The following is a 26,933-nucleotide window of genomic DNA, read 5'->3' as shown; positions in this document are numbered from 1 at the left end:
ATAGATAGCTTACAGTTGAAAGTAATTCAACCGGCAGTGTTGCTCTGTTGGATCAGGTGGGTGTGACGTGGCGGTCTGCGCCATGGTGAATGTTTCATATCATTTTCGTGACGTTGTAGCGGTGTCATGGTGGTCGTGTGTGACTTACTGGGACGCGGCGAGTTGGGTGAACAGCTGAGCGACATGAGCACCAGGGCTGCGTTGCATTCGTTCATCTGGTCGTCGCGCTCACCATAGCCCAAGTCGCATGAACTGCTGGGGCCTCGTTTGCGTGACCTGCCATATAAATGTACAATCAGTCAACAGGTCTTATTGTAGAAATTCTTTGTAAACTAAACACTGTTTACAAAGCAAGCTGATAGGATGCTGAAATAGATGAAACTGAGGTATCCATGCAGACAACATTTTACAGTCTACCTACCTACAGAGATAAATATGTTTTTCGATAAAACATTAAATAAATACTTAATAGCGATCTCTACATGTAAGGGCAATGCACTCAATCGTAATTTATGGCACAGTTTACAGTCATGGTTGTCATTATTTACGTATGTCCCTCTTTACAAAAAATCGATATCTCAGCGAAGGTTTTAGCTTTCCACGAAAAATCAATAACCTGGCTCAGACGTATGTATGAGTAAATATTAATATATGTTAAAGGTATGTGCATACTATGTCTGAGAATTTGATCAGGTATTAGGTTAGAAATCTACTGTATACTAGTTCATGGACCTTTGTTTCTGTTAAGTTTGTTTGATGAAATTTATAGGAGGCTCTGAATTTACAGAGAGAGGTACATAAGTGTTACGTGAGAGCAGAATAGCCATACGCAAGAGATCGACGAAGTTCGACTATTTTGTGCAGACAAGGCAATGATCCCAAACAGGCTGATTACCCCTAACAACTTGTGAAAGTAAGACATTCAACTCCGACCCGACACAACCATCCATTGAAATAAGATTATTTTGTGAGAATGATCCTCGGGAGGAATTTCGCTTAAGAAAAATACAATTAAATAGAAATATAACATTGGTAAGTACTTTGAACCCGAGAATTATATAACAGTATTTTAAGCGGTTTGAATAGCAGCTTACAATGACGTACTTACATTCAAAATTAAATAATGCGAATGAATGAAAAGTCACAATATGAACGTCATTTCAACTGTACGCATGTACGTAATTTATTATTACAGATTAGCCGATGACGTTAACGAGTTTTAGTAATATGACGACGAAGAAGGATAAAACAAATATCGTGGTTGTTTATCAGAGGATTGTTTAATAAATTAGAATACTTGACTTGAAGATCTTTGAGACAATTACCACCTAATTTAGGTAGATTTCAATTTGGGTGACGTGAAAGGCCAGGAGCCGGGAGGCTGGCGGCGCCGGTACCCTGGGCTCGATGTCCTTGCCGCAGGGTGGCGCGTCGCCCTGATGTCGAGCATTGACTTCGCGCAGGATCGCCGACCGGGCGCAAAGGTTGCCGACACCTTGTTTTTTATCAGCCTTTTTAGATCATGTAACTTTATTATTTTCTACATATTATGTTTATGGCAAGAGTGATTTGTATGATCTTATTGAATTGGATCTTGATCGATTTCGACTTGCTTTAGTATTATATAATCTATTTTCATTGAGATCTATTCAATTTGGTACACCTGTTTTACTCATATTACAGTATAAAAATAATGAAATAATTATACCTATACAAATATTGTAACGACTTATACAAGGTTGGCGTGCGGACATACTCTTCATACACAGTATATTCACCCCGTGTCGTTCCAACCTTTCAGTAAGATATACAAATTAATATAGCCATTGAATAAGAATAGTAGATTACTTGCATCATAACTGGAGTTTCCTGAGTTAAAAAGATCTCCAGTTGATCTCACTCAAATTTCTAGGGTTTTTTATGTAACTGGAATGATTGACATGTCGATGGATGAATGGAAACCAGAAGGAAAACCGTCGCCGTAGGTACATGAACAATTCCATAAAACAAGAATACCAAGTTAACAAACTTTGTCACAGTGATACAATAGTCACCAAAATAAATTCACTACGTAATACATACAAATTTCATTCATTCAATCAATACTATAACATTATATATATAGGTAAATTTGTATGCGAAGGCTACGTCTAGGACGAGGGCTGAGCCAGTGACAGTGATGAGGTCGTTATCGGCGCGAGCGACGACCGCGGCCGCGAGGTGACATTGCTTGTTCGGCTGCGATAATGGGGATGGATGCTTGCCGGTGCCGCTACACTACAGCGTCACATAAATAGCGGTCTGACGTAATTTCCTACATCGCGATGACGTAATGCGACACAAACTTCGTTAGTTACTCGTGTTGATATACACATTCAAAAAGAAGAATTTGATATTCTCATACTATGCGACTTACGTCAACTAATGAACGATACCAATGCCAATATTCTAATATTGGTGAGACAGTTCTAACGTTGTTGGATTCTGAAATGATATTCAAGAGCCGGCCGGCGTGCGACAGCTGTGCACACTCACACAGTCACCATGCTGACGAACAAACTACAGAAGGAGTAACATTGAAAACGACCTCGACGCATGTTGACGATTAAGCGGTAACCGCGCAATACAAAGTAGAATGCCCAAGTGATTGGTGCGGAATAGAATCGGTATAAAACCTATCACATAACTGTGTAGCGTTGACTCTACAGTGTATTTAAATGATTTTCAATACAATTAACTATTTTATAATAATTGGTTCCGAAGGTAACCCTCCAAATTAGTTGAAACAAAATTTAGAAACACTTTCTCTTGTGTTATTTATTAAACGTTTTTAATTAAATACGCCTAATAAATTTCTTAATATGACATTATTTTATTAGGAAATTCATTAGGTATGTTTGTCGCTTATATTGTTTTTGTATTTAACACAAGAGATTATAACCTGTTTGGAACTGGAGAAACCTTATTTATTCTAAGGAGCTTATAGCTAAAATTAGGAGCAACTTAGATAATTTTAAACTTAGGTTTTAATTGATATCAAATCCTATATATAGGTTGAGATTCGTTATTTCTTTCAACAGCCAAAACGGTCATTTTAACTGTATTATTTTGTGGGGAAAAGGATACACGATGTATAGTAAATTTTAATAGTTCTATATATAACAACAAAATTATTAGTCTTTACTCTCGTGTTTGTCGCATAAAAATTATGTCCTGATTAAGTTTTTGTTTGTGTAATGACTACATCTATAGGTATATTTGTCGTAAGATTTTTTTGCAAGCATTGTGTAGGTCGGGGACCATTATTTCAGGTTGTTAAAAAGAGGTTCGTTTAGATTTACAATATTAACGTATTGGGTCCGCCTGCGCTGCAGGTACCCGTTAACGGTGATGAGGTCATCAAAGAACTTGATTTCAACTTTGGAGTAATAAAATGTTAAAAGTTTAAAGTGTAAAAGTTTAGAATATTATGAAGTTAAGAATTCAATTTTAAGATATTTTTTCTATGTATATGGTTATCGAGTGCCTGTGTACTCCGTTAATAAAGTGAATTAACGTAAAAAAAACGTAAAAATAAGTAATAAACGAACTGCACTGTGTTGTCGTTTCGTTATGTATTCATCTGCAGTATAGGAATTAGAATTGTTACCAATTTGGTGTTTACATGGTTGACGTAAGAACATAACAATCAATACTGACAATCACAGGCATGTCCACACACTTAACACATTCGTAACAAAATAGTGCGCAACATTGAACTTGAATAACGTTGTGAAACAATGTAGGTTCTTAAATTCATCTACTATATCATCTTGCAATCACTTTGTGGTATTAACCCATGAGCATACATATAAGGTGACCGACAAGCTTACAACGAACATAATTTGTTTGTGATGACGTGACACTTGGCTAAACTACAATCAAACAGTCATTAGCGAAAATCACGAATGCCATTATTCTGTGCATTTCGGAGAATAATGTTCATTATTTTGAAAAGTGGAATAACCTGCTTGTATAAAAGGCGGATGAAAGTCAATGCCGCGATAAATAACTTTTGATGAGTAATCAACAAAACCATATACTGAAACTGAGATATCCTGTTTGAGAAAAAAATGTTTTAAACTATATTCTGAAGACATATCAGGCTTAAGAAACTTGTTTAAAATGAATTTATAATTTATTATCAAGTTTGGGTACAAAATTATTAAATGTTTGCATAATACAGAATACAATTACTGTTGTAACACTTTCTCTATACGATGGCGGCATACCTACACCTGCCAAATGAGATAACGGTCCTCCACAACACCAACGAAAGCAAAGACATAGTCACGAGAAAGTGCAGGCAGCCCCACCACAAGCTCTACACGCCTTCTCTTTGCATGTTGCGCAAACGAACGCGGAATGTAAACCAATGTAGTTTTTAATGTATCCTGGGGAAACTAGATCATAATTGAAAAGCAGCAATTTACAGGTATAATTCACTGTAGGGACTAATATTATAGAGTAGGTTCTTGATACTGGAATATAACAAAATATAAAAATAATCGTTTATAGATAATAATTTACTAGTTATATAATTACGAATAGTAACTGTCTAAGAAAAGAAATTTTAATAAGTTTTACATGTGTTATGCAGTAAGATAATCATCGTTCTTTTAAAAATTGAATGGACCTACATAGTCATACCTGAAGAGAAGCTATTAAGAACCAAAATTTCATATCTTCATCTTATACATTTTATATTTAAGTAATATAAGGTGGTTTCTATTAAGCATTTCATATTAATTTAATTTTGTGAGTTGAACAGATATTACACCTAACATTGAGTTGGCACTAGCTGACACTGACAAAGCAACACGTCTCGTCAGCGCGGCGACATATCGAGGTTTTGCGTGTTACCATTGCGACATCACAAATTCAGAATGCGGGTCGTGTTGCCGCCCTACTGTCCGATAGGATGCTGCCTACCAGGTCGCAAAGGCACGCCGATTTCTACGAGATATTAGTGTCATTGGGACTACATTGGGACTTTTACAGTTGAATTCATTATGAATTCTATTTCATTAAAATGTTTCAAGTTCATGGTTCAAGGTTCATGTTAATTTTTGCTATCAATTAATGTATACTTTTTTTTCAATCAAGTGTATACCTATACCTATACTATAAAACAACACATAATGGGAATTTGTGGTAAGAAAGAACTTGAATATAACATACTAACTAAAAATGATGCTTGTATATATAGACACAATTATAAAATTGTATTACAATCATTTGCTATTTTAGTAAAATCGTATTATCCATAGCAAATTTATAGCAAGTGCGCTTTATTGCTTATTTCATTACCGCAAATGGCGCGGTCGCGGACATCGTCATATGCGGACATGGCGTCGGTTTGTATTTCTCTAGTGTGCGTGGCGTTCCATTTTGAAACTAGGTCACCGTGTCACGTGGCGCCCGCGCCAGCCCAGTGCCAATCGAATGCGAAGCCATCTTTGAATTCAATGACTTGTTTCATAAGCGTAAGTTTATCTCCATCCTCCCCACGCATTTGATTCTTCGTGCATACCTAAGAGGTGCCCCTTTACGGTGAGAATTGGTCGTTCGTCTTTTGGCGTTTACGATTAAACTGACATTAAAAATACACAAAAAGGAAAATGTTACGTCTATGTAGCGCCCGTCAAATCAAAAGAAAACGAACGTTGGCAAACTTTCACTTTGTCAGGCCGCATTCGTGTTGCGAAATTTGTTTCAATCACGATATCTAAAACAAATATCCAGTGTACGACAGTACTACAATTTATTTTTATTAATTATAATTATTTGGTTAGTGTAAAATGTGGGCCTCTCAAACGGTATTTTAATAAAATACCGTTTGGGAGGCCAATATTTATAGTATTCAGATATAAGTACGTACCTTGTTGAAAACAATTCTTAAAACAATATTGATACTAGTTCCCTTTTTCCGTAGAAAGATTTCAATGCTTCTGTGCTGTTATAATTTAATAGTAAGAAATGCCTTTCTGTGACTGTTAATTTTAGTTTCAGCAGAAGGAACATTGCCAAAATTTTACCAGGGGCAAGGGCTGTTTTAGAGCTGCATTCATAGGGAACTCTTGTCATCTATGTGTAAAGTGAACCTACAGAACATAGCTATGCAGTATTCATTATTCGTACACTTATTACTTGTACAGAATAAATAAATACTACAGAATTTAATGATATTCCATACTAGTACACCTAATGTTAGTACAGTTGGTAATGTGTGAACAGATTGTGAATCAAGTGTATATATCATATACTACATTAGATAGTACAGTATTTCAAAGTAACGGAATGTATAATTGTAAGCAAGTCATTTACAATAATTGAGAGCAGATTTATCCCTCGTGAGTCGGTTTCGGCGCTTATTGTGAAATTTTGACGGCGTTCTGAGGTCTCGCCTCTCACTGCGATCATGATGAAAAGTGAAACTGCGGTGCCGGCGAATGTCACGTCGCACCAGCCGCTTGATGCTATTTGTTCCGGTTCCATTGCAATACATTATGTTGGCTTATTGACCGCCACATTGTATTTTTAAGAAAAAATATTTTCCCTTTTGTAATATAATATAAACGCGCCTTTAATAACCACGGGGATTCTAAAGCTTTGACATCATTTTTACAAAACGCAAGAAGTTGTATTGTGTTTGTCAAATTGCCTCAACTGTATTGGATTGTAACGGCAATGGTATTTATGTAATCTACTAGTTTTTTAGATCTCTCTCACAATGTTGCATTGTTTGTCCTGGTATGAGGCGAGGTGGGGCCCGGAGCGCGGGCGGTGGGATCCGGCCGTAGAATGTAGGCAAGTGTGACAAGGACACGCCTGTACTCTGCACTAACACTTCCATCCAGTTTATAACGTGCCCGGTGCCGCGCATTTCGCAACGAATGCCCGCGCTCACGCCCGGCCCCACTTCGCCGATGCACGCTCGTGAGCGATTACCTATCTACAAGGTAACCTATTACAATACATCGCCGCGGCCGCCTGATCTAACTTGCCTAATATAAGCTCTTGAATAGAAATCATTACATACAGTACTTATACAAGACAAATTCCTTTCACCATATTAATTAGTGTTTGCTGTATATTTTTATATTCGAAACTTATAATGAATGAATCAATATTATGTTTTAACTCCCTTATTAGACTGTGTCTAATAAGGGAGAGTGATGACTGAACCTGACCTTGTCTTTATACCTGGCGATGATGAAAATAGTTATACTTTAAATAATGAATTCCTAACACTTTTTTCTTTCCTGTAATTGCCTATTATTATATCCTGAAGACAAAATTGGAGAAAACACACAGAGACACGGTGAACTTATATTATTACGACGAAATTGCAAAATCCTGTTACAAACAAGTATGCACATGGATTAGAAATAAGGTGGCCTTCCTCATCGCTCACTCACGTCGAGGTCAGCCAGTATCTCAAGGCGAAATGCCATCGATATTTGATAATTAAACACCCTATGATTCTCAATATCCACTTATCCAGATTTCACGAGCATGATCGACAAACTAGTAATTGGTTTGTTTAGAAGACTATATGTGAAATATGTGCATATATCTGCTCTACGATAAAGTCGACTTGGACTTGAAATAGCAGCATTTTAATGAATGTCATATTTATCAATTGTCATCTAGAATAATATATTTATTTACTTACTGATAATTCAAATGTCAAAACCGAATCTACTGCTGTGACATTCATTTGATTTTCGATTATGGAATTGCAATTGAATTAATATAAATATTGTAGATATAATAAGTACTTATAGAAAATCATATAAACTTGAGTACAACTTTTAAATTAACTTGTTCTGTAATACGTACTGCCTTCCGTTCGGCTCTACGTAACGTAACGTTTCTTTAAGATAGTTTTGGGAAAAACAGACTTTTATCATCTCGTTTTTGGACGTATTTTCAATGTAACTCACCCCTGCATATGATGAGCTGGCACTTCGATAGTAGCTGAGGCACGGCGGCGGTCACCTGCCATATCTGCAAGCCTGGCAAAATCTGTGTCCACATCAGCCAGCCTTGCTGATTTCCGCGACTCCAACAGTCTTATTTCATCTAGTCTTTTCTTCAGTTCCAGACGTGCCTATTAACAAAAAAAAAATACAATTTAATATATGTATATAGAATATTGCCAGTCATTAATTTATTTTAATAATTATATGAAACTTCTATTCAAGACGTCGACACTGATTTTATTGATATTTCATGTTTAACATTATTCGACAAATTACTGTAATAAATAGTATACGTAATACAATGTTGCTTGCATGCAATAAGTGGGTGTGAACACGAGATCAATACGGCGACCTTCGTACAGTCCGTGGTTGGGTGGACATGACGTCATGACCGGCTTGATGCAACTAGAGCGAGATGAAGTAACACCAGGCACAATGATATCAGCTCCTGTGCGTCGCCATTTATAATGTATAATACTATAATGATATTCTGATTAATTGGAACACCAATAAGATTAAATTACTTTTGGTGTAGTTTTTTTGTTTTTTAAAATATGACCTAGATTGGTCACATAAATTTTGAGTATCGTAGAGTATAGTCATTTCTTTAAAATAACCTAAATTCGTGAGATTAATTTAGGTTTGATACAACTGATATCTACTTACTGTAAATCCAAATTTTAAATTTCTCTAAAATGAGATCAAATTGTTCCATGTTCTTCATTTTGATAAGTAAAGTTAATTTTTCTGATGTGAAAATTATTCGGTAACAATATAATGCTGGAAGTTGGCCAAAGGTATTTTTTGTAATAAAATACCTTAGGCCAACGAAATGATGACCGAGTTGTCTCTAGGTCAAGAATTATTTCAAAAAATGTTTTTAAATACACACAAATACAATGATTGATTAATATTTACCTGCGTAATAGTCATAGTAATCATTTACTAGTTTAAATAACTAATATGAAGTACACAAAGATAAACAAGTTCATAATATTATGTATAGTGCTAATGTCTGTCGCATTGCTTGCATAATTGCCTTCATCATCTAGCTCTCCCTCTCTCAATGATATTGACATTGCTTTTCCGCAGTGTTCATTGTTTGTTGTAAATATTATGTATTTTTCACACTTGTATCTACGTAGTACTAATTTTAACATACCGTAGAAACTTATGTATTAATAGAATTTTATTATGAACGAATTCATCTAATTGCATTATTAAATAAATAATTCAATTAGATGAAATAGAAAATATTTATTTTCTTTATATAATTGGAATTGCATGGATTGTATTGCATTGCAATAACAACCATTTCCTATATATACATACATAAGCATTACCATGGCCATCACGTTATCATGTAACGCCCGTGAATCCACTCATGCGTTGCTATTCCGGAGGACTGAAATGACATGTCTCTGTAATTTTACTGCCCTTTTTGCCATGTGACCAACAAGCTATTTAGTGGCTTAAATAAGTGAGTCTGCGGGTAGGTCCCTCAGTCTCATTTAGACATTTGTACAAAGTCTACCTCGGTGAAAGTACTTTATAAATGTTTTATAATATTATTATACGGTAGTTGCTTAGCTGAATTAATAAATCGGGGTCATTCTGATATCGGTATGTGTCATGAACAGTCGACTGGTTGACATTGATTCCGATTCGGGCTTCTTCCTGCGCACGCGCACTCGCTTGATTGACACGGCTTGAACGTGCGCGCCACAACCGCTACTGGTATTGTAAATGTTACGTACGTCATTTTGACGTGTATAACCTTGTTGTTATGACACCAAACATTTTTTCGCGCCGCACAATGGGCCTCGTGCTGCGCTGTTCTATATTAGAGTATATTCTTGAACAATAACTTTTAACCCTACTATTTTGTTCTAAGTTTCTACAAAATAACTTGTAGGAACAAATACCTCAAGTTGCAATTAGAAACTGCTATTAGTTAATGGATAACTCATTTAACCTCGATAGGCAATCGTATCCGATGACCTATTCTAAAAATCATTAACCCTAATTTTGTGTGCGAACACACTTTACTTTATAAAAAATCATTTTTAGTATAGATATTTGTATAGAATTTTTCAAGCATTGATACTAAGGTTCAGTCATTGTTGCTTCATAAAAGAATGCTTTAAGTAAATGGGGTCCTGTTACTACAACCTGTACCACTTTCTATCAGTTTATTTGCTTTTCCGCTAGTATATAATCAATTATTTATTCCTATTTCTTAGAATGTACTCGGTGTTTTCCGCCCCGTTATACCCTACCTGTAATAATGTCGTGATGATGGATGGATGTCAGTTTCTTGTGGATTAAAGTGGACAAACTTAACAAAATTAACCGGTTTTCTAATACCAAATTATAATTATGTCTTATATTTATTCAAAGTTTCGCAGTTGTGTAAAATACAAGTAGGCGTTTGTAGACAAACCAACAAGAACCGAGTAGCGCTACGTAGAGTGCTTAATAGCATCATACTTTCACTTTTAAGCGATTTCGTGCGAGTGTGGTCGTACCGTGAGACGGCAACATGGCGAGACGTAAGTACGTACCGTACACAGCACCGGAACAATGAAAGTTATTTTAATTAATCTTTAAGAACGGGCGAATCATGACCTAAATGAGAAATTTCAATATTCCATGATTATTATGTGAAAATGCTATCCTGGATTTAAAAACTTGCAGATGAAATACTTTGATGGTAAAAATATAGTTGGAAACATCAATAGAAAAATATGAACAGAACATTTTGTAAAACATTTCTGTAACTTTATTTATCATTAGTTTTTTATTTGTTTTCTACTTTTTATATATACATGAAATAGTATTTAACTATTTTAAAACACTTTGAATACTTGCCTCGATGTCTATTGAAAAAAAACACACGTGATATAACCATAAAACGAATTGGTACAAATTTTTGAGTAATTATAACAAAAGCAGTGCAGTGGTTACAATTGTTGTTATGTAAATTATTTTGTGAAAATAAAGAAAATTAGAACTATTGTTCCGTTGTTATTATTATATATAAAATATGTAAGCCGAAAATGTGGAACAACATATTCCGACATTTATTGTATCACATGGATTCGTAAATTTTACAAAGTTGTAATATTGATTAGCTGAGGTTCTACTCCCGATACATATCAAATGTCAGTTTGCACGAGTGCGTTATATAAAAAGTTTAATAACTCTTGCACAATAACTACTCGATGGCGAAAGACGCTTTTAAAATGCCAGTGAAAGTCACCCAGTGACTTTGACATGGTAACGCCGCATAATTATTATGAATTAGATGTATTATTGATATGTTCTTCTTCTTCTTCTACCATGCGAGTATTTTTAGAATTTATTTAAGATAATCATCTTATTCATCACCATCATCATCATCAAATAATTATTTATTGGCAATATGAAGTCGCCAGAAATCTTCCAACTTTACTGTTGCTGATTTTTATAATTCAAAATATTCAAAACCTAATATATAATTAACATTCGTAGCAAGTATAGAAGTAATATACAGATTTCACTCCCTTTAATTTTATGTATGCCTTGCTGTAGTTAGTTGACACATTGTTGCAATAAATAAGGTACTACACAGCATTACAAAATAATACAATATTCGTAAGTAGAGTAATACTGGTAAGCCGAAATCACATTATAATTCTCATTGAACTATATCTTAATATTGAATCTGGATAACAGAGAATTTTTAGGGCATTTTAATTCTTACACGTTTTTACTTTTTCAGTTACAAGAAGACTGCATATTGATACACCCTAAAATAATGACGACCACTAATCCTGTATAACTGGCCATTTTCGTCGCCTACTAAATCGCAGGTAGGTGGTTACGAAAGCTCGGCCCGCTCTACTGCGCATCGATGTTGTTGCTGCGCGAAACTGATTATCTATGCTCGTAACAGACGTGTTGAAATATACACTGCATTTGAAACAACGGAAAGAAAACTTCAACTTATACCTGGATTACATTATAAACGAGAAATACCTTCACGACTTATCCCCGATGGGGTAATCAGAGTCATTTTCAACTGTTGACCTCAAGGTGAACACAACTTGCCTTTCGCTTGGTATTATTTGAATTCTACATGTTAATGGGAGAGGCTATCCTTTAGGTAATTTTTGGTTTATTATATTATCAGTATTTTCATTAGTAAATGGTTAGTCAGAAATGTAAATAAATACAGTTTTTGGTGTCGCATTAAACCAGGCCTTGATGACTCTCATGACAGTCCGAATTGCAATCGCTGAATTAAAGCAACAGTAATGAAATGATTAAAAATGTAGATTGCATACTTATATAGTGATTAATGCTCTATTGATTTCAAAGAAGCGAAAGTTAATGTACTCTGATCAAGCAAGGTGGCATTGACTGCGTCAACATCGAGTCAATGGCTGAGGAGGCCGGTTGCCGGCTCCGCGATACGAGCGTGCGTCGCGCATCGCACCAGCCACCGCCGGCCGGCATGACGAGTTCCTTTTTACTACGAAAAACGTACTCGACAAATAATTGAATTACGCGCTAATTCATTGTTGGCGATAAAACATTTTCTACACTAGAGTCATGCAACATTCTTGTATTCTTTACCCGTACATTCGTTATTTAAAATATCTACGCACGACACGATTTTGCACTTGATCGGTTGTGCGGATTTGTATTTTCTTTCGATCCAAATTGTCATTTATTGTTAGGTCTCTAGTTGGGTTTTTTGGGTCGACATGTGTCAGCCTACCACATATTAGCATGCTCGAAGATGCCTATAGACAAACCATACAAAATTAGATATTTGAACAATTTATCGCATTCCTCATTGTAATCATACTACTTTGTACTTTACATATTTAGAGGCTAGCTTAATATAACAGTGAAAACCAATTAGCATGTCACTGCGTGACGTTTGGGCTCTTTAAAAGAGTCACATGACCTCTGTCTATATTGGGGTGGAATGAAGCAATAAAAAAAGTGTCTCGTTTCAATGTGGCAGACACGTTGTTGCTATGTGATTGTATGGTGTATGTATTATACAAGATACCTACGTATGAAAGGGACAACGCACCTTTAATTATGTCCCGTTTGGTAAAACAATGGACCGCTCTGAACGTTGGTGGCGTTGCCGATATATTGTGAATGACCTTTGGACGTTATCATTAGATACTATTAGTTGCTCAATAATATTTATTATGATTTCAAACTGAATCATCGTCACGGAGCTAAAGGAACTGATCCAAAAAATGCTTATCTCTATTTTAATATTGTACATTAATAAAACAATATTACTATATTTTATATAAGTATATGTATATAGAAATATGTATGGGGTTCGTATATAAAAATTGATCATTTTAATAGAGACTGATATACATGTAGCTTCATTATTAAAATAGGCCAGTAGCTATCAAACTACGAACCGTCTTTAAGAATACAATTAGGCCAGTAATAAAATGTAAACCAATTATATATACAATAGATACATTGACGTATTTAGTTTTGCATGATACGTTATCCATATTTTGTTTATCTTCTGTATATAAAAAAATATACCGTCTAAAGCTACACAAAATAATAATTTTTACTTCCAGTAACAGAAAATTAAAAGTAAAAGTGAAAAACAAAGTAAAAGCTAAAGTAATACAATCTTGAATATAACTAGTATAGTAGGTACAATAGTGGTGTACAATGAACATTTGAGAAATAGCTGGTAAAACTGAACATTGAACAGCCTGGGCGCGTGGGCTGCCAGATTCTGCACGTGTTTGCGACAAATATAACTACTAACTATATAGATCAGGGTTGGCGAACCCCACCTTTAGTCACCATTAAGATATTTGATACTAGGCGTTACTCACGACTTCATCTGCTTTGTTTTTGAAACAAAAGATTGCCTATGCTCGTCCTCGTGATACATTCTATCTTTATATTAAAATTCTATTTTACATTATAAAATAAAATTTTAGTATATAAGAATGAACGTCTTATATGTTTAGCAGACCGATAGAGAGATAAATAGATCAAAGCTCAAGCTCAAGTTTAATTTTTAATACCCTTTACTTCTTATACAGCAAGCGTTTATTTTATATCGTATGCAATTAAAATTAAATATACGATAGTGCATGACGCGAGACTTGCCAGAATCCATACTTAATGTTCGCTTCGCAGTTAGAAGAGCTAAAGATGATCTATGACGTAATAATTATATTTCAATATGCTAACCACGTTCAATTTTAATAATTTAGTACTCTGTGTTTGAATTGGATATAATTATGTACAGTTTTACTGGGCAATCAATTGGCACAGCGGCCTTGTGGAATTAGCAAATTCGAACAACAGTTTACAAGCGGATATAAGTTGGAAGCAGGGCACGCAACGCCGGCCGGCCAAGCGCCGCCGCCGCGCCGCGCCGTGCTGCAAGTCAACCTTGCCCCAAAACTCCGTGACCCACATTTCAAACGTCAAAATGCAGGCAGCGTTTTTATTACATCCATTTTCCTTGAAGTTAACAATTTCATTTGAAGCGTTTAATTTGAGTCGATAAAACACCATTACAATAGCATATTTTCTTAATCATATTGGTTTTGATTTGACCAATTTAAGTGTAAAGCTACAATTAATGTTAATTAAGGAAAAAGGGACTCACATTTGCAGACTGTCTGCAAATGTGAGTCCCTTTGACTCATAACCATTGTAGTGAGTCATTAATGTTTAATTACAGTATAAAATAATATTGCATTTACTAGAAATTCGCTGTGAAATAAATTCGGTAGGTCCGCATAGCAGCGTCATCGATTGAACAGGAATATGTAGGCGGCCTAGTTGGCGCTCGGAGGCCAGCCGACAACGACGCGGTGTGGTGCGGCGGCGGTCCGACGCGAGGTAGGTACGGGGGACGCAGTCCTAATATCTATCTAGCCGGAGCGCGGCCTGGCCTGCATTCAGCCCAGCTAACCTCACCGTGCTCTATTTCTGGATATTTGTACGATCGCTGGTTGTTCTATTTATGTCACAATTATATGACACACCTATCTCAGTTAAGTTCATATTACCGATATAATTAATATTCTGTTTATTTGTGTATGGGCGTGTAGCATGCAAAGTATTTGAAACCAGTATAGATTAGATGGATGTTTATTCTAAGTATGAATACTTCACGCCCAGATGTAAGTACCTATACCTAATGTGTGAAGAAATTAGTTAACCGTTGTTAAGTTGCTGCCTTTTGTTTTGGCAATGACTTTCATGTTGAAACATAAGTTATGCAGTCAGGCATGTATGTAGGTCACCGTCAATAAAATCGTTGTCAGTAAATTAGTATAGCGTAACGCCGGCTACAAAGTACGCACGTAAAGAATATACGAATATTTTTCCTATCGTTGATAATAGTGGGCGTTTGGAGGTTTCAATTTTATGGAGGTGACGTCACGAATTAGTAAGCGTTATTATTCTGAAAACGACGTCATAGTGTTGGCGAGAGAAGCCCACGGTCGCTCGCGTAGGTGCTACGGAGCGGTGACGTCACGGGTAAAATGCCAATCTCCCGCCCTCCCTATGCTCGGCGCGGGCGGCATGTGGGCGGCGCGTAACAAACAGTACACTTGCACGTAAATAAAACCGCGAGCCGGCGTTCGTCTTACGTAATTGAACGTGAAATCTGCACAAGGACGAGAGCTAGCAGTTTCGACACACCATCAACCGTGATGCCATTATCGCATCGTTTACGTGCGACGCTTAGAAAAGTGAGCGTTTCACCTTGAGGTGCTTGCGAGCATAGTTGCCTCTCTATTCTTAGATATCGAAATAGCAGTTAATATGTTTGAGGGGGCGCGCGCGAAGTACGCACGCGTCGTGACCCAGCCTGACCCAAAAACAGTCCGACCCGCCGCGCCCCGTGATACCAGTTGATAACGGATACGGGAACCTGTTCGTCTCACACAGACACAACGTGCGACATACGCGTGACACCGGCACCGTTACTGAGCTGACCTGCGGACGGTACAGGCCACCACTCGCTTGAAATACTAATTTCATGACATAAACTATAACAGAGGCAGCTACTTTTTTTGTTCAAGAAACCTTTAAAATTATGGAAATACTATGCCATTAACCTTTCATTCAGAATCCTTTAAAACTAAAGAGAGGCTTTATGTACATATTACATTTATACTTGAATTTAAAAGAATAATTTGATTTTTCTTATACTCCAACCGTTACATTACGCATAACTGTTATCAATTGGATTCGGTTCAATGAAATTTCGTCTGGAACGAAAATAAAAGGTTTATAGTTTAGGTGTCATAAAGAAAACACAAGGAAAATGTAAGTAGAGGTAGAGTTTCGAATGCGGGCAATGCGTCGTTGCTGGTTCAATATCAGCGATTCTAGGTCAGTGGGTCACGGGGCCGAACAGCCCGCGCCCCGCTACGCTTGCAATTAAACAACTCGCTCTTCACTTATATAAAAATCTCAACACTTTATGCATCCTATGCTATATTAAGTTATTAATTATTATAGATTTGACACACAATGACACAGGGCTGTTGTATTACGTATACTGAATTTTACGAGTAATTTTCGACTAAATGACTTTATTTAAATGTTATATTTAAAAAAAAATATATTTATTATCTCCGTCATCTCGCCATGTATTACTTAAGTTAACGATGACAAAACTGAATAATGAATGACCTTCACTTTTGCGAACTTAGTTATACGTAACTAGCATTATTTCGTAGCATCAATGTTTTCATCTTTTATTTCAATGGAAGGATGTTCAGTTTTCGTAATCGCTGTTGTAATTTGCGATAATCGCCCACGTGGTAACGGTCGCCATGTGTTACTGTTAACTCAAATGAAAATGAATAATTTAGTGTCTGTGACCTAATTCAACTGAAGATTGCGTCTCTGAAATAATTACTAATGAACATGTATTTGGTTTCTAAAAAATAAATATTATTAAACAGTTAAAGAAAGTGAATAAAGGTCGTTGTGTGTATTACATACTTTACAGAACTCGGTCCTTTCTGCCTACCTCACCGTGGGACGGTTCCCTTGAAGACAGACGGTTTCATTACATTTTGTCAGTATAAGTTAGTTAAGGACACACTTACTTTTTAATGTCTCCTCAAAACAGTAAATTATAATAATAGCGGATGAAATATGTAAGTAAAGCAGAAGAATAGATAATATGTAATAACAGCTATGAAATGTACAAAGAATCCGATGCACATATTGTTCTTGCCGGGTGTTTAGATAAAAGTAGGTATTAACTATTCCAAGGCGAGACCAATGAGGTCACCTACAAAGGTTCGACCTTGCCTTCGCTGATGGCTTGTAGGAGGACTAAACTGCATTCACCAATAAAATATATCAAATTCTTAACTAGATTCTAATTTATAAATGTATTATAAAAATGAAAGAATTACATATTATATATAATATAATATAAGTACGCATACGTATGTTATAAATAATTTAAGCATCAAACTAAGTCACAATAACCATTACCAGTTCTCTTATTTGTATCGATTTCAAAATTAATTTTACCAAAAATTATAGTAAAAGTATACACTACTATTTTGAAGCAAATATAATATAAGATTTTACTAATATCAGTTTACTTCAAGTACCTAACGTTGTAACCTAAAGTTGGGATGGGATGGGATGCAAGTTACATGCATACGGAGTGTTCAGGCTTCAATATGAAATATGGTACATATTATTCAATTTTTTTCAGTGAAGTTGGGTTAGTTTAACTACATATTAAAAAGTAACAAACAGTCAGCAACTCTACAAGGATTTATATATGTAGATGCTTTATGTGAGGTTGATAAATTAAAATTGGTGAACAGCGACAGAACTACGCTGCTTACAACGGTTTTTTGACATCATTAAATGGTCAATCATCTCGCGCTTCGCAGTTGAATTTAGGTCGAATACATTAACTGAACTATTTTTAGTGGTAGGTACGCGGCGAACTTAGCAAAACGGAACACTTGTAGTTATGTTACAGCATTGTCTACCTATATATCCTTGTGTTTATTTAAACTTCACTGATATAATTCGGGGAACCTCTTCTGCTGAATAAAACATAAAATAAAACTCATGACAGTTGAAAATATTATTTTCAACTGTCTAAATATAATTCAAGACTATCCAAGTTATCAAAATGGAGAAATTATTTTATACAACTAGAATTTAGCATATCAATTTGTTATTAATTTTACTACCTCCGGCGTTGTCACAATAGAATTATAAAATAATAGTAATGATTTTAAATCTGTGGTATTAACACCTATTAAAAATAAATATAATATTCCAAGTATACTGCAAATTCTATTGTTTCTTTTTGTTTTGCAATTCTAATACCGTTAATAGGTACAATTATAACAAACCTGAATTTTTGCAACGAGAACAAATTTAAATTTTAAATATATATTTAATTAGTAGCTGTCATATTTTACTTATTCAATTCTTTCACTTGATAATATTTTGACTGACGGTCAGCTAATGAGTGTTCAAATGTAAGAGTGGGTATGTTACTCTAATACACACCACAACCAAGATAATTGCATTTCATTGTGAGTCTAATAATGCAGCCTTGATTGCCTGCATGCGATACTTGGCTAGTCCGCGAATACTTAGACTACTTTATAACTTTTAATTAGACCAGTTTAATATTTAGCCTGCAGTCGATGTTAATAGGCTTGTTTCAACGAATTATTAAGTATTTCATGGCAAATTGTGTCGATAATCATATTTATTGAGACTTCGCATGAGCCTTATGCGGTCCTGTCTCATTTATCTTATCAACCTTGATTTAGAATTCGTATCACTAGGCGACGATTTACACTTGTCACAAAAATGTGTATCATTGTGTGTTATCGTATCTATTTGTTACTAAGAATACAATTGATTTTAGTTTGTAATTCTGGAACTTAGTGTTGGTTAAAGATCCGTTATTCTTGTCATCGCAAATATATAAACTTGTATCTACGGCCTTAGAATAGAAAAAAATAGATAAGTATAATACTTTAGTTTTATATTAACATTTTGGTCGTATTGAAGACTATAAGTATTTACTAAACATATTTTGTTTAGTAAAGCAATACAAACAATTAGACAATGTTAATATTTAGCTATGAAATATGACAAGAAATCTCAGAGGAAACAACTCAAAACGATGGTACTACGGTATTACGGTATTAGTATTCTGTGATAGTTTATACAACTAAATCGTATAGTTGTTAGGTATGTATGTATTTAGCATCGAGTACATGCGCGATCTAAAGTAGTTACATGCGTTTTCTCTTCCCATGAGTCTCTTAGCAATGGTCGACGCTTGTCGACACGTTCACAAAAAAAAAAACACGTACACCTAGAAATAATTGGAGGAGAAATTTGTAATATTGATTCTAGCATAGTTTAACGTAATAAGGTTACCACTGGTAATAATTACAAAACTAATTTGAAGTGTTATTAATTCGAATGGCAATCATGAACGACTGGAAAACAAAACTCTTTTGTAATGCATATTGCATAGTTCAATTAATCGTATACAATGGTAACTCTCGGGGTTTGATGCAGAAACGGTACTATTGCATTCATATATGTTTTGGGAGAGTGATCATTGTACTTTCCTCCGCGAATTTTCATAATAATGGAACTTAATACACAATGACATGATACTGATCGTAATCTATTTATAGATATCACATATTAATGTCTCTTTCGTTATTGAACCATATAAATAATATCATAGCTTTTCATAGGTAACGGCAAGGCATATTATACAATCTAGAATTTATTTGATGATTTTAATAGGAAGTAACTTGGATTAACGGTGAAGTAATAACACGTTTTACATAAAATACTACAATTACAAAATTTACTTATCTGACAATAACATAAGCTCAGTAACAGAAGAGTACAAATAAGTGAAATTTGATTTGTGCGTATCACGCGATCGCTCCACGCAACGCTAAGCGCCAGGCCATGAGCGTAAGTGTCTTCATATACATTCCATTGAAAAAAATACTAACTGGACTGGAAAATCTGGAAAACACATTTGTAATTTTCTTATGAGTCGTAACTGCTTTCGCCTGTAATTTAAGATTGCAATACTAAATCAGCACGTTGGTAAGTTATGTGCTTACGAGTGTATTATCCGTCAGCCGCTGTACCTACTAAGTTGCTTAATATTAATAATTGTAATAGCTATGGCATTATTATATCTGTGTCACTATTGTTTTTATCAAGTAAACAAAAATAGTAAATTATTTCATATATTCTCACTATGAATTTTTTTAGTTCACTTAAACTTCGATACACATCGTTTTTTAATTATGCAATAATCATGACTATCTTGCCTTTATTTTACGCAATGTTGTTTAAACAATATTGCACAGGTGTAACAAATATTGTATCGTGGTGTAAGTGAATCTGTAATTGTTACTGTAAATTGGACAATACAGGTGTGAGTGGCACTTTCACACTCGGTGCAGCATGTGGCATTCTCTGTCGTAGCCGCGACGAATTGAGCCATTCTGTTTACGATCTTAAACGAAAGGTGCGGATTACTGCTCTACGAGAAATTACTAGTCTATTGCGTAACACTCAATAATAATAAGAACTTTAACGAATAGCCAATCACTGAGAATAATTCCCTTCTAAAAAGAATTTCATTCAATGTTTAATTTAACACCGTGGAAATGGAAACAAATGCCAATATCGTCACGGATATTGTCGCAGTCTCGATGTTCTACTTTCCAGCTTATGAGTCGAAGAGCGGTGCCAGTGAGGTTAGGCTGTGTTAGCCATCGCAGCTAACGGTCCTCACTTCGTCGACTCGCGCACGTGAAAATAATTCTTGACGCGATTTTGTAACGAATGCCGTTAGTCGGTTCCGGGCCTGCCGGTGACCTTATTTCTCGGCAGAACTGAGCACTCTTTATTTTTATATATTATGGCCTGACATACTACTAAAGCAGTTGATTTATTCAACAGTTATTTATTCTGAGTACTATTATAAGAGATATATAAATAGAAAGCTTTTAAGTCCAAGGATTCTGTACCTTGAACATTTGTGTGTATCCATTTATTAAAATCGCAGGTACTATAAGTAGCTTGATTAACGGATATTGTTGAGTTGTTTAATACTACTGCGCTGTATTATGAGTTTTTTTTTGTGGCTTACGTAATTTCTGTGTTAGTGTTGATTGGAGTGCCAGTAAAAATGCGAGGTTGTTTTTGAACGCCGCGCCGCGCCGGCCGGCCGGCTATGAGTCAGCACCAACGCGTTTCTGATTGAGCTGATTCTGTGTAGCGTGCAAGCGGATTTGCCGGATTCATCAGAGTAAATAACACATGACGCTTAATGCTACGCATTGTATAGGGTAATACCGCGTCACACCGAGATAAAGTCGACTTCCATCCGCTGTTTGTACTTTCCAGTAGAATTACAGGTGGGTTTACCGCATGCAGCGTGGGTATGTCCTACTATGACGCCACTGAAATAATTGTTCATACATTGTCAATAATAGCAGCAACTTTTAACACTTGGTATAACATATTTTCCTTTCATTGAACGCGCAATGTTTTTGTTTGCTATCTTTGAACTTGTTTTGATGAGCGACGAATTATCTAGCCATGACGCAAACACATACCTAGGAAACACAATAATAATGGTGAAGCACATCTAGCCTAACAGATATTGTAAACAATGTGGGTTGTATAGTGTCACCAATTTAAATTAAAGAATATTGAACTATAATTTAAAAACCTACTAAATATAGAGACGTACGAAGTACATACATTAGTTAGTTTGAGGTACCCAATTAAGGGCATATTATAGATAAAAATGTTTGTATTAAGAAGAATAATAGATATCATAGTGGCAGCGAGAATACACGTCATGTTAATATCGCGTGTAACGTCACAATCTACGCAAGCGCGGGCGATGTAGCGCGCGCGTCGGACTCTGCTTTCCTCGTTCAGTTGTGTCATTGAGCAAATAATACTTTTACGTTACAAATTCTAATAAATACGCATCATTACTAGTTTCATTTTCAAAATTAAGATTAAAAATCAAGTTTTGTCGTTGAGATAACAATTTTTAATGTTATAAAGAAGTAGGCATTTATATTTATTTTAAGAAGTTATCATAAACTTAGGCAAACATATTGAAGGTCAGATTGGACGAGTTTTTTTTAAACTAGTTATCTGTCTGCAGATAAATATTGCATATAATATGTTAGAGTGAAATAAGATAAAGGCATTGTGTAAGACGACGATACCGGCTCGCCTGCGGGTGAGCGGAGACCGGTATCGGTGCGCGGGCTCCGGCCGGCCGGCAAGTATTATTATAGAAGTACTATAGACTCTTCGCTCTACTTCTTGAGGCGGATGAAAAACAAAATATTTTATTGTTTTTATTCACTAAGTAGTTTATTGAAATATTAATTATTGATATATGAAACGTTTAAACTATTTCATTCGTTCGTGTAGGTACAATAGAATATATGTAGGCATATAAACAAAGTTCAAAATTATATATGTGCATAGTACAAAAGTAACAAAAACAAGTTGCTTCTCTTAAGCAGGAAGGTAAATAGTGAATGGATTATAGCAATTCTAGTGACTAATGATCTCAGCCAATTTGAATCTGTTATTTTCCTCAGTGGCGTCTTGTGCGTAGCGATAGGGATATAACGGTACCGGATTTTTAAATTTAGCGCAGTGTGTTGCTGTTAGAACGGTAGTTGTATACTTAAGGACTTGTAGGTATCACATACATGAAGTAAACTAACAAACCGGTATTTACTCATTTTCGTCTCCTAATTTGGATAATTCTCTTTATAAAACACACGATAGTATGAAATGTAAAGGAAGTAGATAAATCAATATTTATGTATTATATTTTCAAAATTTGTTTTGAGGACAAAGAAAAGAATATATTTTATAAAATGAATACGCCAAAGATTATTATTTCTGTCGGTGAATCTACCACTTGAATGCCCATTGCCCACATTTCCTCAAGCATATTTGCATTCCCTCGTACCTACGATTACGTTTTAATTGTGCAGCAGAACAGGGGCGTAGCCTATAGCTTACCTACGACCATATATAACAGAAAAATTCGGATTTTCATTTCCCAATAATATTTTGTTTACATAAAACATATTTTATATTACTGTCTACTTCCTTAATAATATTATAAAGGTATCTTAGTAACTCTACCAATCATCATTAAATTTGTTATACACACAGAATGTATCAGTTGACACCTTGGACATGGGCTACTTTCTATCCCGATCAATTAATCATTCTGACGGGTAGCGATTTTTTTTTTATATAAAAAACGGCAATTAACTATTAGATGCTACTGACTCTGTTCTAAAAGTGTACTTGACAAGACAAATTATAATATATTAATTTAATGCAGAGAGTATGTAATTTATTCTACAGAAGCTATGAGTTTAGCGACAATAGTTTTATTACATTTACACGCACATTGCAAAATTATTTGAATTGTGATTAGGCACAATTGATTTCCATATGGTTACGTGAATAGAATAGTAATACTTAATAGTTTATATTTATAGAGACTAGGGATGTGATGAGTAATAATGATTCTGGAAAAAAATATTAGTCAATAAAAAAATCTATTTTTCAAGTCGATTTAAAATCGATTGATTACCTCAAAGAGAAGATGGTTAATGAATTTTTTTTTTCGGCGGTAAATGGTGACCTATAGGGAAAGAGAAGAGGTCTACAGGTCATCATCATCTGCTTCTTCCTTATCCCATTTATTTGGGGTCGGCGTAATATGTTTTTCGCTTCCATTCATCCCCGTTCGCAGTCATCGCGTTATTTACTTCCTTTCTTACCATATCATCTTTCACACAGTCCATCCATCTCTTTTTCGGCCTTCCTCTGCCCTTATAACCATCCACATTCATATGTAACACCTTTCTTAAAATATTATCCTCGTTCCTACGCATTACATGTCCATACCATGATAGACGATTACTCTTCAACCTCTCTGACACCGGTGCCACTGTCATACTTCCTCTAATGTATTCATTCTTTATCTTATCCATTCTTGTCACACCACACATCCACCTCAACATTCTCATTTGAGTTGCATGCAGTCGTCATTCATCTGTCGCCTTTACGGGCCAGCACTTTGATCCATACAAGAGGTCTACAGGTCATGGGGTAAAAAATTGGGTTGTTGTGCAATAAAATAATTAATTATGGAAATATCTATTTTTATTGAAACGATTTTTATAGTCCCTCCCCATGCATATCACATCCCTAGTAGAGACTATAAGTATATCAGACACCGTCACATTGATGGTATCGCCCATCACATTACCATGTATTATGACATGTTTAGTGTCATAATATAATTAAAACTGTGATTTGATTAGGCACTATATGTTTACAAAGATATGTATCGTATAGCGATTTGTTTTTATTTTAATATTTTTCTGTTTATCGTTTGGCTTAGAATATATACATACCTATCAAACGGTAATTACAACGATAAGTGTTATCTTATCTAAAAATACCAGTAACTCTATATTGTCAGATAACATACAAGTCAAATAGTGTAATTATTAAAAATACTGATTGAATGGCACCTACATAACAAAGAATAATGATGTTATTTATCAGTTTCATTGTATTGTGTTTGTTGAACAATGATGACGTAATAAAACGAAATCCCCAACTATTTACGCGGAAGTATTTTTCATATTACGGGTATGTAAACACTAGTAGATTTTTTTTTATATTCCAACGACTTCCAAGTAGGATACTTTTTATTCTGTTTTTTTAAATAATTTGTATATGATGCTTTTGTGTATATAATATATATAATTGATTTCTATATAATTTACTTCTTTATCTACGGATGCGATAGTCGAGATGATGCGAATCGGTGTTTTATATTTGATATGATGGTCTCGATTAATGCGGCGAGAGGGCGCCGGTGCACGCTGCACGTGGAGCCGGGGTCAATAGCTCGCTGCACGCGCACCGCCCGCGCCCCCGCACTCGGCCGCTTTGCTCGTGCACCACAAACCTTTGTTTAGTGCAGGGTTCATGCTATACGTTACATATGCCACCGCTGTCAATGTCCATTCTACGCTTATGTGAACTAACTGCTTACCTGTACCTTTGTAACTTACTTTTTATTTCGGTCTACCGGGTCGAATTTGACCATTTGAAATCGTTGAAGTCTTTTATAAGGGCCGACGTTTGAAAATATTTATTTGGAATATCGGAACTTATAGACATGTTAAAATTATCAATTTTAATTGTTCCATTTTATATTTAGGGAAATTGAGTCACTGAATTTGCAATTAAAATTATATTTTCCTGCAATTGTAATATCTGGTAAATAAGTATTCTTAATTGAATTAGTAATTATTTTTTAAGAGTAGTATCCTATGTACATATATGGTAATATGTAAACTAACCTCGGCTGTGGGTGCGTGCACTTGCACGCGCAGCTCGTCCGTGTCATGGTCGTGGTGCAGGACGTCGGCGCGCACCTCGCGGCCGTTGTACGTGAGGTAGACGCGCTGGCTGGGCCGCAGCTTCACCCCCGTCATGCCACGGAAGCCGGGTCCGATCAGCTCCGCGTCGCGGTACTCGCGGGCACCCTTCGCACCGTCAAACCGCACTGTGTATCTAGTATTCGGTGTCAGGTTTATGCAGTTGTTGTTCTCGGGGAACGGTGTTGGCGTCTTCACCTCCTGGATCATGCCTGAGTAGTACAGTCCGTCTTCGCCGAGCGCTGCGACGCGAGTTCCTATGATGGACCGCTTCGCCAGCCTCTTGCCGGTCGACATAATGCTCTCAGTTCTCACACCCTTTAACGACACTAATATAGGATACAACCGTGTTCGGTGGTCCGATTCACAACTCACACGTTCACAAAAAAATTTCAAATCGCCCGGCGTACGCGTTTCGCGGGATAACCGTCACAAAATTTCGGAAAACTACGAAAATTTCGACGCGATTGGGCGCGCTGCACACGGTCCGGCTCCTCAGTAGGCCGGGGTTGTTCGCGGCTCTTGCGCGGAAACATAATACGAGGGCAGGGTCCTCGAGGATCGGGACAAAGGAAAATCCTTTCGCGATTGTAAACTTCGCACGCGAGCTCGCAACGTACAACCTTTATGACTGCGATTCCGAAGAGAACTGGCGTGCGTGCGGCGCAACCGGCGACACCGGCCGGCCGGCGAGCGGGAGCGGCGACCGCCCGTCTCACTTCTTTGTTTTGATATACTCAGCTGTTTGCGCGAGTGAAATGGTAATTTGCGATGGCGCGGGTGCGAGCGAGAGGGTGTGTTCGGTCACCTTCGGGTTTCCTTCAAGAGTTCGGTGGAGTTCGCTATTTTGAGCGGGCGGTGTAGTGAGTAGCAGCAGGCCGGCAGCATAGCATAGCGGGTATGATGGAAGCCGTGGCAGAGGCGCGGTGCGCGGGGCGGTGCGGTGCGGCGGTGATGATTGCATGCAGCGGTGCCGGTGCCGGTGGCGGACGCCCACGAGCGACATTGAGGTGCGGCGATAGCCGGTCGCACGTGGAGCGCTAACGGGATTGCACAACGCAACTCTACATCGCGATGCTGTACGAAGCTGCTGCCGTACTCGCTCGCTAATTCGTGACACAGTTTCTATTCGGATTCGGGGTCGATTCAAATGTCAAGCAGATGCATCTCTACTTATGCAAGACTTGCCTGACCCCGCTACTGCAATTACGCACAAATTAAATTAAATATTTAGGACGATTCCTCTATTATCAGAGAGGAATCATAACAATGGTTCGCATTATTACAGTTATCATATCTATGAAACATCTGGCTCTAT

The 26,933-nt window shown here is 36.3% G+C and overlaps 1 protein-coding gene across 2 annotated transcripts in view; it reads right to left on the bottom strand.

Annotated features, from left to right (window-relative positions):
* LOC131844397 (zinc finger protein 395) overlaps positions 1 to 26,245 on the bottom strand; it is a 58,508-nt gene extending 32,263 nt beyond the window's left edge. For both annotated transcript variants that reach the window (XR_009357585.1, XM_059193279.1), the window contains exons 1-3: positions 25,538 to 26,245; positions 7,989 to 8,155; positions 149 to 276 (exon numbers count right to left, since the gene is read on the bottom strand). Coding sequence is in view for 1 of the 2 variants with exons in the window: in XM_059193279.1 (XP_059049262.1) it covers positions 149 to 276; positions 7,989 to 8,155; positions 25,538 to 25,912 (670 nt within the window). In the remaining variant the exon portion in view is untranslated. The remainder of the gene's footprint in view (positions 1 to 148; positions 277 to 7,988; positions 8,156 to 25,537) is intronic.
* Positions 26,246 to 26,933: the final 688 nt, after the last annotated feature.

This window comes from Achroia grisella, unplaced genomic scaffold, assembly GCF_030625045.1.
Source record: "Achroia grisella isolate CSIRO2021 unplaced genomic scaffold, CSIRO_AGI_Agris_v1 utg402, whole genome shotgun sequence".
In the NCBI taxonomy this organism is placed as follows: domain Eukaryota; kingdom Metazoa; phylum Arthropoda; class Insecta; order Lepidoptera; family Pyralidae; genus Achroia; species Achroia grisella.
The sequence above is the reverse complement of the archived record's forward strand: the minus strand, read 5'-3'. Positions and strand labels throughout refer to the sequence as shown.